We start from the raw sequence: 18,117 nt of genomic DNA, 5'->3' as shown, positions 1-18,117 counted from the left end.
CGGCTCCTAAAAGTTTTCACAATAATCCAGCATTTTTAAACCGAATCAAACCTTAGAAGCTCACGTTCTCTACCTGATTTTGCTTTTCTAAAACACTTATATCGTTCGATCCTTTTTTCAAAATTCAAATTATTGCATGATCACTACTAAAGGAACCACAATCGAATATAGAATATCTGCAGTTTCATTTATCGTTATTCGATCAAAATGCACAGTTTATGGTTTTAAAAAATGCTTTTTCATATGTCATCTGTCTCTGTTTGCCAATACTGATTTGGGCATAAATATTCCTACATTTATTCAGATTTCGAAGCGTGTTTTTGGTCATAGCGCAAAGCAAAAGTACTTGACTTTTTCTCTTCAACTAAAGGCTGTGCATGTTCCTCCCACACGCTGTTCTGACCTTTGTAGTGTTGTGTGAGACCGGGCAGGACATGCTCAGCGCTCGCACAGCGCCGGCGTCACTGTGGATGAGCGTCTCTGATCACCGCCTCAGGTGGAGTCACCATGGCCACCCTCATACATATACACAACAACAAATGAAATCCCTTCACCAGAAAACAGCAACCATTTCTTTCTTTAATAGGAGTTCAAATAAGAATTTAGTTCTTAAATTATTTTAGAGATCATGGGAAGACCTATGTTGGTTTTTACTCTTTGAGACAACTTTGTGGATAAAGAAATGAGTTTGGAAATACAGTGTTCACTCTTTTTTAATGTGGTATTTAGGTCCCATAAATAACCCAGGATAAATGAAGTCAGGACTGTAGATGTTTTAAGGCTGTAAAACCCCTCAGTACACACTTTAAACACTTCTCTCAGACAGACACGAAGAATTTCACACGTTTCTCTCTTGTTTGAACTCCAAAACCCTCATAAAAAAATTAGTCCAGTATTATAGAGTGAAGAAAAAAAACATCTGATCACAATCAAAGATTCATGCAGCATTTAGAAAGTTCCACAGATCTCTGCAGTATACATGTCAAGGAGATTATTTGACAAGGTCAACAGCCAATCAGGACGCAGAATACAGTGCACTGTTTAAAGAGGCATAATTGCACTAAAACATTAGCAAAACAGTGAGACCGCAAAAGAGCGCCTCTTTTGTTTTGTCTTAAAGCAAACACAGACCTCCAAAGGCCTTTCAACGAAAAAAGAAAGTGTGTTTTTGTTTCTGTTTATTGAGAAGGCCTCTATCTGTGCTGCCAAGGGACCGTGGTTTAAAAAAGGAAAATCCATAATGTCTCAAAACCCACCAAAGATAACATTGATATAAGCAAGTCATGGATCCTCATCATCGTACTGAAACAAAACAACGATTTGAAAAGAAAGAAGAAAGTAGAAGAAAGTTTTCATTTTTAAGAATTGTTATGAAGATATGAATGACATATGGTTAAAAAAGTTCAATTATTCTGAAGATATTAAGGCTGCAGTCACTAAACGTTCTCATATGACTAATTATCATCTATTTTTATTCATTCATAGTTATTTATGTTTTCTAGTTGATTGTGTTTGTAGAAGCTACTTAACATAAGTGCACTGTTTAAGGTTATTTAAATAAAAATAGGGGACAATTTGGATCAGTTTATTAACGTTCATCTTTTAAATTGTTTTTCAAAAGTATCGGATCGGGACTTGGTATCAGCAGATACTGGAAGCAAATGACTCGTAACCACCACATCGATGTGGAAAGAGAAATCTAACTTCCATGAAATTCATACAACGTTGCGTTTATCCCACTTCAAACTTTGTAAAGCTGCATGCAGGTCTGACGGGCTTACATCTCCCAGTCGCAGGCAGGTTCCCAGGCTGTGGATGACGTCCTCTGCCAGGTCAGAGTGGTCTGAGTCCCACACCAGCCCGATGGACACAATCTCTGGCGAGTTCATGAGGACCCGGCGGATTCGCAACACCTCCCCACAGTTACTCTGACGAAAAACACAAGGGATAGAAAGAGGGGAGGGAAAAAGAAGAAGAAGAAGTCTGTGATTAAATAGGCTTATTCACCGAGCGCTGTGAGGCACAGAGTGTGCACATCACTAAAAACCATTCCTTTATTTGGGTATGAACACAAACACACAAAGACGAACACACAAACAAGGTGAGCATTAACAGAATGAGGGGCAGAGATGAAAGCAGGAGAAGAGAGATGATGAAAGGATTGTAAGGGAGACAGATAGATGAAGGAGTGCAGTGCTGAGTTGCATTTGTCCCTTGGGCCGTCTGCTGAGTTCAGGACCGTGTGTTCTGACTCCTTCCTTTGAGTCATGACCCACCGCAGAGCTGCCACACACACATAAAAGCCTCGGTCTGTGAGCACACGCGTGCGTGCACGCAGCGCTGGCAGAGCGGCCTCGGAAACAGCCGGAGAACACCCCAGCAACCCCACTCTTTGCCAAGCACAACACACACACACACACACAACCGCACACAGAACTCTTCTCTCCCTTTGTGAGCAGGACGCCGTCTTTCCCTGGCACCGGGGACGGCAGGAAGGTGTTCTGCCAGGCTTTCCTCAGAAAAGAGCCCGAGCAGCACCCAGTCCGGACGGGAGCTGCTTGTTGGGTGGAGGACACAGCCTCAGTCCCCCCCACCCCCCACCCCCCATCCCCACCTCATGCCGCAAAGAGCTGCTGACAACATCATCCGTCAAACAAATGTACAAACGGATTTGCAGCGCTGCGCAGAACAACATTGATCGGCGCAATCTCATCTTTGGAATTTCGATGCTTCCTCCTCTTTTTCAAACGTCTCCTCACTGGGACGACGCAGACGCTTCAGAGCCACTCGGAGTTAAATATTAGTGCTGCTGGTCAAATGATACGCTGGATTTACAGGCTGCTGATTACGGCATTCTTCAAAGCAAAACCAAACAGCTTGAGGAAAATGTTTGTGTGGTGCTTCGTGACAAAATAAAAAAAAAAAAAAGATCTTGGCAAATGAGAGGATAGCTCTTTTGTCAAAGTGTTGGCAGCTGAGAATGCAAAAAAACAAAGCATATATTACCACATCCAAGACAGAGGGTTAGCTTTATTTATCCAGATATTTAGTTTTGTTTTCCTGTCAATACATGGTATTTTTGGTTTTGTTTTCTACAAAAAAAACGTAATTTCCTTATTAATTTGCTTTCAATAAAATTATAGACAAATATTTGTGACTCCAACAGATGCAGATGCTCATGCAACACAATTTAGAGACGTTTTTAAACTTAGAGAATTCACTATTTATTTTTTTGAAAGATACTCATTATCCTGCATTTGTTTGATTATCTCATGAAGATTCAAACTTCTGGAAGTAAACGCTGTGCCTTAAGCAGCACCTAAAGCCCAGGTCACATGCAGCATAGTAGGAGTGCTGCAGGTAAAGTACGATCGTCACGCCTGTGGTAAGTATATCATGAAGTATTTGCAAGATAATGTACCGGTAAGTTACATGCACTTCTGACATACAGGTAATGCATTCTTATACTTCAAAGCGATTATTGCCTATGCAATCGTGCGGTCTGGTGGCGTTTTTACTTTCCAAGCCTCATGATGCGGTTGTCTCCAATGTATCAGTGATTTGGTATTTTATTTAAAGCTATATAGAGAGTTTTATTTTATTTACATAAAGATTGTTTTTTTCACATGCAAAATTTTTTTGAAGATGACATTTTCTAAAAGCATCAACATCCCAAATAACTTTAAAAAAAAGTTAAACTGAAATGATTTGCCACCTGCTCCATATCTTAACCAAATATACTATAGTTGAAGTCATAAGTGCATTAGAAAGTAAATGTGCAATGAAAATATCGTGTTTTTACATTTTTTTGGAACTGAGTCTGAATAAAATAATGTCCAACCCCTTTTTCTATTTCAAATGCAGTAACTGCATAGTTGGCTTTTAAATCCTGGGACGTGAAAACAGCAATTTTCTGGGTCGCATTTGCTCTGTAATGGCGTATTCTAATCACTCCAAACTGTATACATTAAATTGCGTGAGTCACATGCAATAACAGGAATAAACTTTAATAGCAGAGGATGTCATAAGCTTGTGTCACATTTTGCAGTGATTAGGGTGATTCCCTTCCAACAGCCAATCCAACCTGAGCGATTAGTATACAGCAGGTATTACGCTGTCTTTACACCACACTCTAGTCAGTGGTACGGTGCGCCCACTGGCCTCTTACCGACTGCGCCAATGCTGCATGCACGGGATGCAACAGCCCGTAGGACACCTAAAGGATGCAGACATAAACTCTGATTTCCTCATTTCTAACAGTTAGGCTAGTCGCGTGGAGCGAGGATTTATCACTCGTTCACCTTTCAGCACAGGTAGTTTGGCAGTGTTTTTGCACCGGATGCCCTTCCCGACACAACCCTGTATTTTCAAGGCACAACTACGCAACCCAGCCGCCGGCGTGCACCCATCACTTGAACATCACAGGATTCAGGGGGTTGAAAATAACAAAAAGTCCGTCGACGTGCCTGCGTCTTACCTACTTCACGCTTACTTATTACCCTTGCATGTTGCATAAGAGTTCGTCATGACCTGTCACCCACAGAACGCCCGTAAATGGTGTATGCTTATATAGCGCCATTTGACCTTCTTCGAAGGCCCAAAGCGCTTTACAGTCACACAAACATTCATTCACACACTGGTAGCGGCTCCACTGCTGAACACGGGCGGCAACCATCCACCAGAGGCAGGGTCATGGGCAGCAAAAGGCGGGAATCGAACCTGTAGTCTTCTGATCGAGGTCGACCACTGCACCACGGCCACCCGTAGAGAAAATGTGCATGACCATTTTCACTGTACTGAGCGCTCTACCACCTCGATGTTTCCTGCGGGCCACCTGCATGCTAACCCGTATCCCCCTGTAAGGACAGTTGTGACTAAGGCTTAAGGTCATAAAAAAAAAACACCTGTGGCGGCCCCTTCCTCTGCACTTATTTTCATTTAACATGCATGAGACAAGAATTCTGGATTCCAGCAAACATCCTTAAAGTGTTCTGGCGTCTCACTCCCATTCTACCGCCCCCGCATCAAGTAAAGCTCAAGGTGGTGCAAACAGATCAGCCGGTGATGGAAGATAAACAGAGGCAGGTTGTTTGCTTCCCGCAGGACTTTTGCACAACGCTTGGCCTGTTAGTGTCTGAAGCAGCTGTTTGATTAAGCCCAGAGAGGCTGCTCTTTGGGCGGACACTTTGGCAGATCAGAGCGGGTGTGAGGAGCGACGCTGGATTTACTTTAACAGCCCCCCCACCCCGGGGCGGAAGCGGCAGAATCCTGCAGAACTGAAGCAGCGCAGGAATTCTTTAAGCCACCTCCTTCAACAAACATCTCTGGATCTGCTTTTTAAACGTGAGGCATTTGCAACATCTCAGCGTTTGCCCTCCTCTTCTCGTAGACATCCTGCCACGAGAAGATGATGAAGATAATGGATGGCTGTGAAGCAGGTCGAAGAGGGCGCTTCAGAAAATGACTGTGCTGATAGAAAGTGAGGAGGAAAATGAGAACATTTTGCAAATGAGCTGCTGGTTATGTAACAGAGGCAGGCCAAGAAATTAGGCAGGAAGACGAGGAAAAACACAACCCCAGTGGTAATTGCAGATTAGGTTTCATCTCCAATTTCAATGATGTGCTAACCAGTATTAGGGTAAAATGTGGTTAAACATGTAGATATCAGTAATGAAATCAGATTTCAAAATTATCAAAAGGGCGAACAATTAAAAAAGCTCTTTCTCTGTTGACTGGAAGTTAGGCTACGTTCACACTGCAGGCTGAAACGATCCAATTCCGATTTTTTTGCCCCTATGCGACCTGCATCTGATCCTTTCATGACAGTCTGAACGACACAGATCCGATCTTTTCAAATGCGACCCAGGCCACTTGGGTATGTGGTCCTGAATCCGATCTTTTGAAATGCGACCTCCGTCTGAACGGCCAGGCCACTTGTATCCAACCCGTATGTCATTGATTATCTACAAACGTCATCATTCTGCGTTGAAGTAGGCGGGAACGAGAACATAAACATCAACCATGGCGGACGACGCTGCTGAGACCAGTCAGTGGAAGGGAAGCGAGGTCACTGATTGGATTCATATTTGGGGTGACAGCTCCATTCAGGCCATTTCCAGCAAAATGGTCGAGCGTGGTGTTGAACCTTTCCCGCGATTACTTTTTTTTTCCTTTTTCAACCGTGGTAAGAAGCTGGGTGACCTTCTCCGGGGCTGAAGGCGGATCCTCCTTTGGGGTTCAATTCCCCGATGGGACCCTCAGATTCTCCAGAGCGGGTTAATAAAGAGTCAATAGCATTTATTCTGGGGGAAGCCTTCTTTTATTATCGTTCCCCTTCCTCCGTAATACAAAAAACTGGACTACCGAAGACTGGAAGCAGGAGTTCTGTTTCCTTTCTTTTCGGCCACTCCGTTCAGAGATCGTCATGGCGACTCACCACACGATTAGCGCACAGGATTTATCTCCAGTTTTATCAGAGTTTTAAAATCAATGTAGCTGCTGGTCTGTTGGCAGTAATTAAAGAAACTGCAGAATTTACACTGAGCATCAGTCAATAATCATTGTTACACTTTCAAAAGATAACTAAGTCCGGATGTGATTTATCTCTATGGGTTGCAGGCTTTTAATAATGTGTTGCACTGTGATCTTATTTGTGCAACACAATATGATCAATAAAAGCAGCTGCATTTAATGAATTCCACAGTAAATATCCCCTTCTCTCTCAGAAGCAAAGAGAGTAATCCCTGCTTAGAATGCAGCTGTTTTATTAGACCAGCCAGAGCTACAGATGTTAAGTAATTGTCTTGAAGTACAAACTTTCTCCTTTTGGTTTGGAATACAGCTGAATGACAAACAAACCTCTTCAGGAGGATTTTAAAGTCGCACTTCAATCATTTTTGACCTTTTGTGAAAGCGTTCGGAGTGGTCTTTTAAGCATGATTATGTTTTTTTATGTCATTTCTAGGACACAGGGGCTTGTGGCCTGCCTAGCGTATTTTTTACATAACAAATACGCCAATTTTCAAACTGCTTTTGGCGCCTGCTCCCGATTCACCAGGATTTAGGTAAAGAAATACTTAGAAAAGCAATTTCTGTATGCAATATTTGTCCTCCATCATAAAGAAAAACACTACAAAAGCATATTAAAAACACCATTTCCACTGGCATGGATCTTCGAAACAAGGATGTAGTGATGGGAGGAAGATAAGGAACGGGAAACTGCAGGTTAAACTCTGCCACAATAAAGTTTATGCACATTTGAAATCTCTTACAGGACAGTTGCGCAGGTCTCCCATGTTGCTGGCGTTGCGCAGGAGCTCTCCAAACATGTCCGGCGTGGGTTTCTCTCTGCACTCCAGCATCCTCACCGCCTGATTACTGCAGCATGCAGCGCACAAACATGCACAAGTTATAGGGGGGCAGACCCTGCAGAACTTTAGTCAGGAGTGCAGCTACTTTCAAACTCCAAGTTGAGAATCAGCAACTGAAGCCTACAGACTTTCTCTGTTACATAAATAAATAAAAGAAGGAAGAAGGAATTAATGAATATAAATAAGGCTTCTTTGTTGTTTAAGGAATCTAAAATGAAACTTTTAATGAAAGGAGATTTATTCTGTGTTGGACAAAAAGTGAAGGTTTGTTCAAAAACAGTCAAATAAAAGTCCTGATTCTCTGGAAACAGGCAAAGACAAAGCCTGTCTCTGGGATGAAGTACAGAAGCATTGTCATTTTGCTAGAGAGGAATTCCATTGAGAATAGCAATTTTAAAACACCGTCCCGCTTCTCCCACATTCTATTACTTCCTCCCTGCACTCCCTCAATTTCCAGAAGAAGAAAAAAACAAAAGCAGAAGTGAGCTTTTGTTTCCATTTACTTTTCTCTCGCTGCATCAGAACCAGACATTGTTTAATCTAATCGACGATGCTGTTCAGACTTTTAAAAAAAAAAACTGGTAGAATGGAAAAGTTAAGTTTATGACAAACCGGCAGAATAGTAGTGGGGGCCTCTCTGCGCCCCCACTACTCCCAGGAAATTGCGTTTATTTGAACCTCTGCCCCCCGTCCATCCTCCACTTCCTTGTACTGTTTAATTCATCAAAGAGGTATATCCTCCTATTTTATCCTCATTCCTTCTCTCTGGCCCACTGTTCCACTTATGGATTTATGCCACCCCCTGGGTGCACTGAGTCAAGCACCTGATTGATTACTACCCCTGTTTCCTATTTCATTGACTCTGTGCAGCTTTTTTTTTTTTTAATAAATGCTCTTTTATAAATGTGCTAACTTGCATGTTTCTGCTCACCTGTCACTAAGTATGCATGAAATGACACACTTGTGTGTGTGTGTAGGGCGGGTGCACGTCGCGCTCCCGCAGAGCCCATGCAAAGAGGCAGGGAACACGCTGTACCTTCGCTTTTTGCCACCCATCCACAGCCCGCTACCAGATTTAGTGCGGAGTGTGTGCGTGTGCAGGTGTTTGCCTGGTCCTACCATAGGGATGTGGTGGAGATGTAATGAACCATCTGAATGAAGGGGAGGGGGTCCGATGTGGCTCCACAGCTGTTACACACACACTGCAAACAAAAGGAGACGCTTAGACTCATCGCAGGCCAAGCGGGGGCTCTCTGAAACATCGCCCAACGCCCTCCTACCTGCTCAAACAGAGTCATGGCAAACTTCTGGTGTGGTATGCAGTGTTTAGCGGTGCAGATGTCCTCCCTGCTCTCCGTGCTGATGTGGAAGTGGATGCGCATCAGGAGATTCTCCTGCCAAAGCCACAGAGCGGACATGTGGGTGTTTATGTGTCTGATCGCTCCTCTGTGCTGCTGCTCCGCTTAATCTGACCGTGGGAGCAACATCTATATTTCACAGGAAGCCAACTGATTCTCTGACTGAACACATTTACTATCAATCGATCAGACAGCTCCTCTGGGGGGGAACACGTGTGCTGCACAGCTGACAGGCAAAAACACAGGAAGAGCTGTAACTTAACACAAGGCAGTACAGAAAAAGGCAGTTTAGGGTGTGAAGCACAAAGTACTATCAATCAATAGGACTTCAAAGAAACCATATGCACACATTTACATAAAAAAATATTAATATTAATAGTACAAATGAACGAAAACCTGCCTAATACCTAGAGAACAAATTATAACAAATTCATCAGCCAAATTTAGCAAACTATTGATTAGTTAAGAGTTAAATAACACATAAAGAGGTTTAATTTCAACCATAAAAACTGATTCATGTTTATTCAATATGCAATAATTTTCTATTGAGCTATTTTTCAATAACGAAAGTTTTAAAGTAAAAGTTTTTTTATGTTTTGACAAAAGGGTAAAGCTTAGCGACCAAATACTTTCCCCTCTAATAAAAGAAACTTTTGTGTACCTTAAACTCATTAACTGACTACTAAATGGTACATTTGTTTACCAATAGCTGTGCAGCAGTTTGTGCCTCTATTGCTAAGTGTTAACTGATTACTTTCATTAAACAGAAATGTAACCACAGATTCACATTTGCTTAAGGAATAACTTCAATTAAAATTTTTAATAAGATTTTTTTTAATATTACAGTAAAGAAATGGTTCATTGGCAGCTCCTAAAAGCTCATTTTTATAAAGATCATTTAGAAAATGGATTCAAACAGAAAAGTTAAAAAAGAAAATCTACCTTAACTCTAAGGTTGATTAAGTACTGTTAGAACTTTTTTATACATCAGCTGTCGCTGCTTCAACCTCAAAAAGTAGTCAAGCAGTCTGGGGGGTATTCCAGGAAGCATGTTTAAACTAGCCTGACTTTAAGCCTGAACTCTGGCTGAAATCCGCCTGAACTTGCTTACTCTGGGTATGTCGTTTCCAAAAGAACATGTTGGAAAAAAAAATTGAATATGAGTTAGCGTAATTACGCTCGACTTGGTAACCCTGGGTTAATGCACGTGCACAGCAGGTGCATAAAGACATTCTCAATAGATCGCCGATTTCTGGAGTCACCATGGAAACGCGTGGTGAAAAAAAAAGAAAGTGCTATACTTTAGTGAGACGGAGTCTGAGGTTTTAATGACGGCGTATGAAGATTATATGCCCATCAAAAAAGTAACACGGCTGCATCATCAAAAGAAAGAGTTTCTGCTTGTAGTAAAAAACAGACAAACTAAATGCACGAGTTTCTGATCTTATTTCCATTTTCATGTGACGCACATATATATAACTTATCCAATTTTGCCAACTTAAATGAAATACTTCTATTGGTAACAAGTAATTGAGTTAAATTTATTCAACCTAATTTCTTTCGTCTATAAAACTCAATAGTTGTTCATACAACTCAAATTTACATATTTCTTTAACTAAATGTCATATTACTCTAATTCAAGTAATTTTTTTTCCATCATAATGAATTATAATTCTTGAACTCTGATATGTCTAAGTTTGAGCCGACCGATACTCATTTTTATGACAATAAAAAGAACAAAACAGTATGTGCTTTGTGCGTTCATTAATTTAGGAATTTTCCAACATTGTCAATGTACCAGTACACTGTAGGGGTGCTATATAAACTCATCATCCTCTCCCTCCCTCTCCCTCATGGTGCAGAGACTTGAGCAAAGTAGGACAAAATATCTCTGCAAAACACAGTAAAACACAGTAAAACAGCTAAACAACTAAACACATTTGGTCAAAAAGCCACACTTAAACCAAAATCCGTCCAGACAGGCAAAGGGAATGGTATCCCACAATCCCTTGCGGTGCCGATCTAACAGCAGCACCAAAGTTATACCTACTTGATTGAATTAATTTGAATGAAAGCAAAATAACTGTCTGAAAACTACGTTTTATTTTTAAACTGACTTAACAAAAAAAAAAAAGATTTTTAATTATCTTAACTGAAGCAAATAATTAAGTTAGATCAAAGTAAAAAAGTTTATTTTTCCAACATCCATATGTGGTCTTATCACCCTCTCATGGTGGAAAAAGTATTATCTGAGCTTCTTCATCCACTAAATCATCTTCAAATGGACACGCCATGCGGCTTCACCTCTCTGTAAACAAAGTAACCTTCAACTAAACCTGCTCCAGACCAGGTTATGTTCAGAGCATGAGTTGCCATGGCAACTTGACCTACCCTGAAACATACCTCTATTTCTGGAACCGAAAGCTGAGGTTATCAACTTCCTTAGCCTCAAACTTACCATGGGAGCTAGCATAACCTGCTTTCTGGAATACCCCCCTGGTGGCCTGAAGGAGTCTGTTTGTGTGTGAATTCATCTTTTTCGTACTGCAGAACTGCTGTGTAGTTTGCCAACAAATGTCCAATAAAAAAGCATGTCTCCAATGTCTTTTTCATGTCAGACTAGATTTCGATTACGTTTTTTAACACTTTAGCCCACCGGTCTCCAACTCTGTTCCTTGTAAGCTACTGCTCTGCTTGTATTGCAATTAACCCTGCTTTAGTATTTACTGGTCACCTGGATCAGGTGTGTTCAGTCAAACACAAACCGAGCGCACTCAATCCAGCTAATCAGTAATTACAAGCAGAACAAACAGAGGATTAGCTTAGGGTTGAAGACGCCTGCTTTAGCGTTAGCCACATGCACCCATCCTGGTGCTGCGCGTTGTGCTGTCTGGGCCCATAGAAAGGAGCTTCTGCATTTTAATCCCTTGAAGTCTGAACTGACTTTGGTACAACCTGTCGCCCAAAGAAAGAACAGTTCATGAACATTTTTGCTCTACGGGCTCGCATTTCAAGTGGGTCACCCGCACAGGTATCCCCAATTTTACCCGCAGACAACCAGTAGGGGCGACTGTGACTACGGCTTTAAAGTCAAATAGTGCTGAAATAATGGTGTAGTTACAAAATCTCCCTTTTAAAAACAAGAAAATATTTCAATAACTGTCATGATGACTGTGTGATGATATAGTGCATTTTACTTCAAATCACATGTGCTTCCTTAAAAATATTTTTCAATTCAAAAGCTGTTAATTGAATCCTGGAAAAGAGTTACAAGTGTGAAATTGTTCACGGGATGTTAATTTGAAGTGAAAAGGTAAAAGAGACCAATCAGAAAGAAACAAAATCTTCAACACCAAAAGCTGCATGTGTAACATCGTGAGACATAAGCGAGTACTTGCTTAAAGAATCTTGTCCTGATCGAGTAAATATCCCAGCATTACCTTTAAAATCTAAGGCATTCACAAGAAGAAAGGCAAAGGATTGTTGGAGACTCCAATCAAAGAGAAGGGTTTAACACCATGATGCAAACCTTTGATAAGGCTCTGGCCCCAAAGGCAGAGCTAAAACCAGATTATTTGGAGTGATTGAGCTCAGATTAACATGAAAATGGACTTTCAGACTCTGACATGTACAAACCTCTCAGACTCGAATGCACGGTGAATAGATAGAACCTGAATGCTACTGGTATTGATGATGAGAAAATTACAGCAAGTTTACAGAAATCAAGCTTATCACTGTTCAAGCTGATACTGTTCAATTAGAGGATATTCTTTTAAATATTCCAATTTTATTTTATTTGTTATCCTTCGTGGGGGTTTTGGCAGGCTTAAATAACATTTATTTTATAGAGTTTTTAACCCATCATTAACATGATTTAAGGACAAATTTTAACACACCTGTTCAACTGTTTTAAAGTAGAATTAAAAGAATAAAGCTGTATTTTTATTTAGATTTTGTAGATTTCAATAAGATTAAGGATTTAACTATATGATCAAACTAAATTCGAGTAATTTTTAACAGAATCAAGACAACATCATAGTTTATTTGGTTAATAGAGATTTTTTTAATATTCTTAACACAAAGAGACAAAAACAATGTCTTTGACATTTGAGTTGACATGCACTGTGTGTTTGTGTGTGTGTGGTTACAGACTCACGAAGCATTCAGCGGCGTCGTCCATGATTCCCAGCTGGAAGCGTTGCTCGTCTTGAAAAGTCTTGGCCAGAGCGCTCCGCAGCGCATCGGATGGTAGGACGCGCTCGCTACTGAACTGGAACTGTGCAAAGATACTCTGCACAAGCACACAAACACAACAAAATCGATACAGTTATCACAAAATCCTTTACCTGTCAGACCTGTGAACAATCTAATTCATGTTCAGTTTACTTCTTGGATACAAAGAAACTCCTGGATGCATTTGTCCTGTACAAGGACAGCATGTCCTCTCAACTGACCTGTAAAACAGCAGGGAAACTAGTTTTTCCCTTTTCTGGAGACAAAGTGCTGCACAAACAAACTGTGACCAGACTAAAGCAAGCGCAGAGGCTTTACTATCAGAGCATATCAATAATAAACGACATGTTTGGTGCACTTCTCTTTGATAAAAACAGCTCAGAAAGTGCTGTGTAAAATAGAAACTAAAGTAACCGTTGAAGAGGGTTACGGGAGAAAAAAGCTAGGCCACTGAAGTGTGTTTTGAGGGCAGTTTTCAGGGTCTGAAGAGCAGCAGCAGATATTTCAGAGAGCCTGCCTGCAGTTAAATCTGATTGAACCCACTCAGCCTCCGCTGTGTTAGACTCATCAGAACCGCATGCGAGCACATTCAAACTTTTCTTTGCTTAACTCTAATTGCTCTGTTTTTTTTCTGTCCGTGTGAGTCACCATTGTTTTTTTTCCAGCAGTTTCTCTTCAGATTTACTGGTTTCGACAATGCAGCAAAAAAACTTTTTTTTATCTCTTTTTCTATTCAGTTGTTGTAAAACTTCATAAAAAATCGTCTTTATTTCCTCCTGTGTGAAAGTCAGGTTGAGCTAGGTTTTAAATAATACCAATATAAGATACTTTTTCTTTTAAGTGTTTTTGGTAATTAAATAGTCTTCTTCCTTCTTTTTTTATAATTAAGTGAAAACAAATGTATACATAGATTTGTTTTATTGCTTACTGAATATTAATATTTGTTCTTGTTTTTTTCTTCATACTTATTTATTTATTGCATGGTCAAAATAAACAACTACTGGGACCTTTTGGGATCCAGAAGTCACACCAAAGGCTTAGGCGTCAATCACATGCACTTGTATGGGGGTTTACCCGTACAGGTGCTGTATGTTTTTGGGTTGTCCGGACCCGTGGAGGGTCGTAGACAGAGGCAGATGCATCTAGCGCAGGTGTGTCTTACTGTTCTGTAGATCAGTGGTTTTCAACCAGTGTGCGTGGGAGATGGTCAGGTGTGCATAGGAAAATTACCCATTCACTGATGTAAAAACATATACATCTCCAGGATATCAGCTCTTTGTTCATTTAAACAGGCACTGATAAAACACTGAGTAGTGAGGAATATGAAAGATCATAAAACACTTTTTTCTTTGTGTTTATTTGATTCTATTAAAGACATAATGATAAGAATGACCCCGATTTAGCCGCAGCTTCAGCGTTGTTTTCAGAAAAGTCCCACCCCTTTAAGTGTCTCCACCAATCATTCTTGGAGGCTTAATCATAGGTCATCAGTCTGACCAATCAGAAGTGGTTAAAGTCTTCACTTCCTTGTTCCGATTCTGCTCATAAAGTCTCTTAGTTCCAACAAAAATACCAGCTAAAGCTCGTCTTTATCGGTGTAGCTTTTCACAGAATCCGGTGTCAGACCGTGGAACAAGTAAACAAAACAATGAAGCTCAGAGAAGCGAGACTGTCTGCCTTCTGCTGCAGTTTTTAGCACTACGTCTCCCATGATGCATTGGGTTAAAGTGACAGCCTCTCCTAGTTTAAAATAAGTCTTCCATGTTAAACCTCTTGAAACCACAATGAACACAAATCACACCATTTTTAAATCTTCTTGATGAAATCAGAGGTTAACAGTTTAGTTCTCCTTCAAGGTTTGTGTTTATTAACAGCCAAACATCCCAGAGTTTGGTCCAAGTCATCTTTCTAACTGAAACACTTTTCTGATAATGTCTGGATTATTTTATATGTTAAACATATGAAAAAGTAATAACAACCTTTAAGAAACAGGATCAAGGTGAAGTGGCCAACGGACACAATTAAACTAAATTCAAACAATTTAATTATCTAAAAAGAAATTAAAAAAAAGTGTTAAACTTTTCAAAGACTTCATCTTTGATTAAGACAAGAGAAAAACTAATGAAACTTCAACATGTTCACTTTTTGTGTAGCTACAGAAAACATAAATATAATGTTAATCTTTTTATCAAACATATCATATAATTGTTCAAAAATTACAGTTGCCTTTGAACTAACATTGAAATAAATATTTAAAAAAACAAATCACTATTTAGAAAGAATATATTTGTTTTTTTGTGAGGTTACATAAAATTACATGTTAATAAACTGAAGGGAAAAACAACTACCGGTACCAGGGTAAAATGTCAAATAATTTAGTTGAAAATTATTACGGAAAACTAACTTAACTTTTGTTACATATTTTAGAAAAAATATGCCACAATTGTCACAAAAAGGCATGTGAGATTGTGGAGGGACTGTCCATCAATACAGACTATGAGTTTCTCCTTTTTTCCATTTTTGGATGCTGGTGTGCCGTGGGATTTTTGTCAAGGATAGAGTGTGCCTTGGCTCAAAAAAGGTTGAGAAACACTGCTCTAGAGGTTCATGCGGCCACCTTAAAGGACGTCATGAAAAGGAAACATACAATTTTTCGTGCGTGAGGTAATTGTGAAGTATTTTTAAGGATAATGTAAGTTGCACGCATTTGTGATGAATGGGTGATGCTGTGTTACGGTGCCATTACGCCACACTTTAGTCAATGGTAGGGTGCGAGTACTGGCTCCTTATTGACCACGTGCCAATGCTGCAAGAACGGGGTGTGCAGGTGATAAGTAAATGTCCGTAGGATGACAACACAAACTACGCAGTGATTGTTTAATGTCCTAAATTATAGCAGTCATGCTGTGAGCGAGGAGCACACACGTACCATCTAAACAGCACTAAAGGAATCCTTACACAGTTCATAGGGTTCAGGGGGGGGGTGCGGGAGGTGAAAATCTGTAAGACACACCTGCATCTCACCTACTTCACCCTTACTTACCCAAACGTGTTGTACAAGTGTTTACTATCACCGGCCACGCCCAACATCCCAGTATAAAAATGTTTTTAAACATTTTAGCTCTACGGGCTCACAGAGCGCCCTACAACCTTAATATTTTATGCGAGACACCTGTGTGTTTATTAAAACTTAGAACATTCCTGCACAATTTATATCATCTATAATGCACTAAACCTTGTTTTTTTATTTCAAACATTTAATCAAAATTACCTTTAATTTAATTACAGTAAATAAGAGTACCAAATATATCCTACTGTGACCTACTGTGAGAGGCCAAACTAGATGAACCGACCTCTGCAACGTTTTGATCCCACCAAAGTTTATCTCAACAAAAGTTAAAGATGAAATACGCAGAGTGTTGACCACCCCAGGAGATCTGAGCGCTCAGATATCTTTCACCAAGGTCTGAGGCCTAATTGGCTTGTTAGGGCTTGTCCTGAACATTACTGAAGGTCAAGGGATGCAAATGTGAGATCTTAATAAATGTACACCACATGACTGCTGGCCGAAAGCTCAGCATATGCCAGTGTCTCTAATCAGCTTCCTAGCGTTCCAGAAAATTATATTAAATACTCCATCTTTAAGGTTTAAACAAGTTACCTGGACCAAAGTGAAAGATTTGATCTGTGACTTTGAAATTTTGGAAAATAAAATATTATTACCAATATTTGACTTTACCTGAGATGTAGTAAAATAAGTGTAAAAGGTTTAAAGTTTAAGACAATAAGTGATGGCAACTTTTGACAAAATGCCAGGGCTACTGCTGTTAAACATACAGAGATACACTTATGGAATTAGTATTAAAAAGGATGGAAAAGAATGATTGATTTGCTAAATCGTTTGCTGTTATATCTGTCTGCTAAATTTGTCCTGAACCTTGTGTTTTGTCTGTATTCAAACTGGCATAAAGGGGCCAATTCTGTTACGAACCAAAACTTGTAAACAACACATGACTAAAGAACTCTTCAGTGATTGGCAAGGAACTATGAGGGCGGGTCAAAACAACAAGCAAAAGAGACACATGCTGCACTTTACAATCTTTAACAGGACAGTTAACTTTTAAAAAATGTATATGTCAATTACCATTTTTAAACGTGGGGAACACTTTTTACTTGTTACTTTGCTTATAACAGAGGCATGCTACAAGGCGGTCACTGCCAAAGAGACGTGCCGTGTGCTTTAACCCAGAGGATGCTAGCAACTCAAGTTCTGAGGAGACGTCGGTATGAAGGTATTCTGATAAGTCTTTATGAAATATTGATTGTCAGGAAAACAGGGAAAAGCAATGTGCATCAATTTAAAAGTCGTTTTAATGAACCTCCATTCATCTGACCACTTTTCAATGCTGTGTCTCACCGTTTTTAACGCTGTTAAAATAAATGTTCTAACAAGTAAACAGTTGGACAATTTTTACTGCTCGATAAAACAACAATCGGTGCTTTAGATATGTCCACGACTCATTTGTTGCTTTATTCCTACTCTGTTTACGTCAGCTACGGTGGCCGTTTTGGTTCAGTTGTTCCGCTCTGAGGAAGGATTGTATTATGACTAAGGAATCTCAGAGCGAACCGAAGCTCTGTCCCATTGAAAACGAACTGAGACCACCTTGAAAGATGGGTCCGAGAGCGATTTCTGATCCCAAACCAGAGTCCGCTTGGGTGCATTCAGACTAGATTACGTGGAAAACAAACTCTGGTTCGCTTTAAGCGAACCAAATGTGTACAGTCTGACAACACCCTTATGTTACATTTACACCAATACACATTTAAGCAACCAAAAGTCATTGTAAATGTGCATTAAAGCATGTTTCGGGCTTTAAATCTCTTGCTTTTACATGTTGCTACCCAACTTTTTAGGTCCGTTTTCTGGCTCTACATACAAAACATGTGGTCATTAAATGCACGTTTGGTACGTTTTGTGCATTTTGTAAGTTAAGCCAGTTAAACTTTGACCACTCAGGGACTCGGACTTGGTAGTGATGTATTGGTAGCGTCCTTTTCCAAATACGGAAGTGCAAACCGTTTTAAAACTGATCATGAAGGAGAAATTAATAATTGCGGTTTGTGCCCAGGAGAATTTTATGACACCAAGTCTG

The 18,117-nt window shown here is 40.1% G+C and overlaps 1 protein-coding gene across 6 annotated transcripts in view; it reads right to left on the bottom strand.

Moving 5' to 3' along the window:
- The window catches only part of usp54b (ubiquitin specific peptidase 54b), a 74,335-nt gene that overhangs the window by 28,583 nt on the left and 27,635 nt on the right, over nucleotides 1-18,117 (bottom strand). For all 6 annotated transcript variants that reach the window (XR_002872057.2, XR_013651496.1, XR_013651495.1 and 3 more), the window contains 5 exons: nucleotides 12,885-13,019; nucleotides 8,651-8,764; nucleotides 8,490-8,572; nucleotides 7,272-7,377; nucleotides 1,782-1,928 (listed from right to left, as the gene is read on the bottom strand). Coding sequence is in view for 3 of the 6 variants with exons in the window: in XM_023949176.2 (XP_023804944.1) it covers nucleotides 1,782-1,928; nucleotides 7,272-7,377; nucleotides 8,490-8,572; nucleotides 8,651-8,764; nucleotides 12,885-13,019 (585 nt within the window). In the remaining 3 variants the exon portion in view is untranslated. The remainder of the gene's footprint in view (nucleotides 1-1,781; nucleotides 1,929-7,271; nucleotides 7,378-8,489; nucleotides 8,573-8,650; nucleotides 8,765-12,884; nucleotides 13,020-18,117) is intronic.

The sequence above is a fragment of the Oryzias latipes genome, chromosome 19 (genome assembly GCF_053564925.1).
Source record: "Oryzias latipes strain Hd-rR chromosome 19, Olatipes_Hd-rR_3.1".
In the NCBI taxonomy this organism is placed as follows: domain Eukaryota; kingdom Metazoa; phylum Chordata; class Actinopteri; order Beloniformes; family Adrianichthyidae; genus Oryzias; species Oryzias latipes.
Note: the sequence above shows the minus strand (reverse complement) of the source record. Positions and strands in the feature narration are given on the sequence as shown.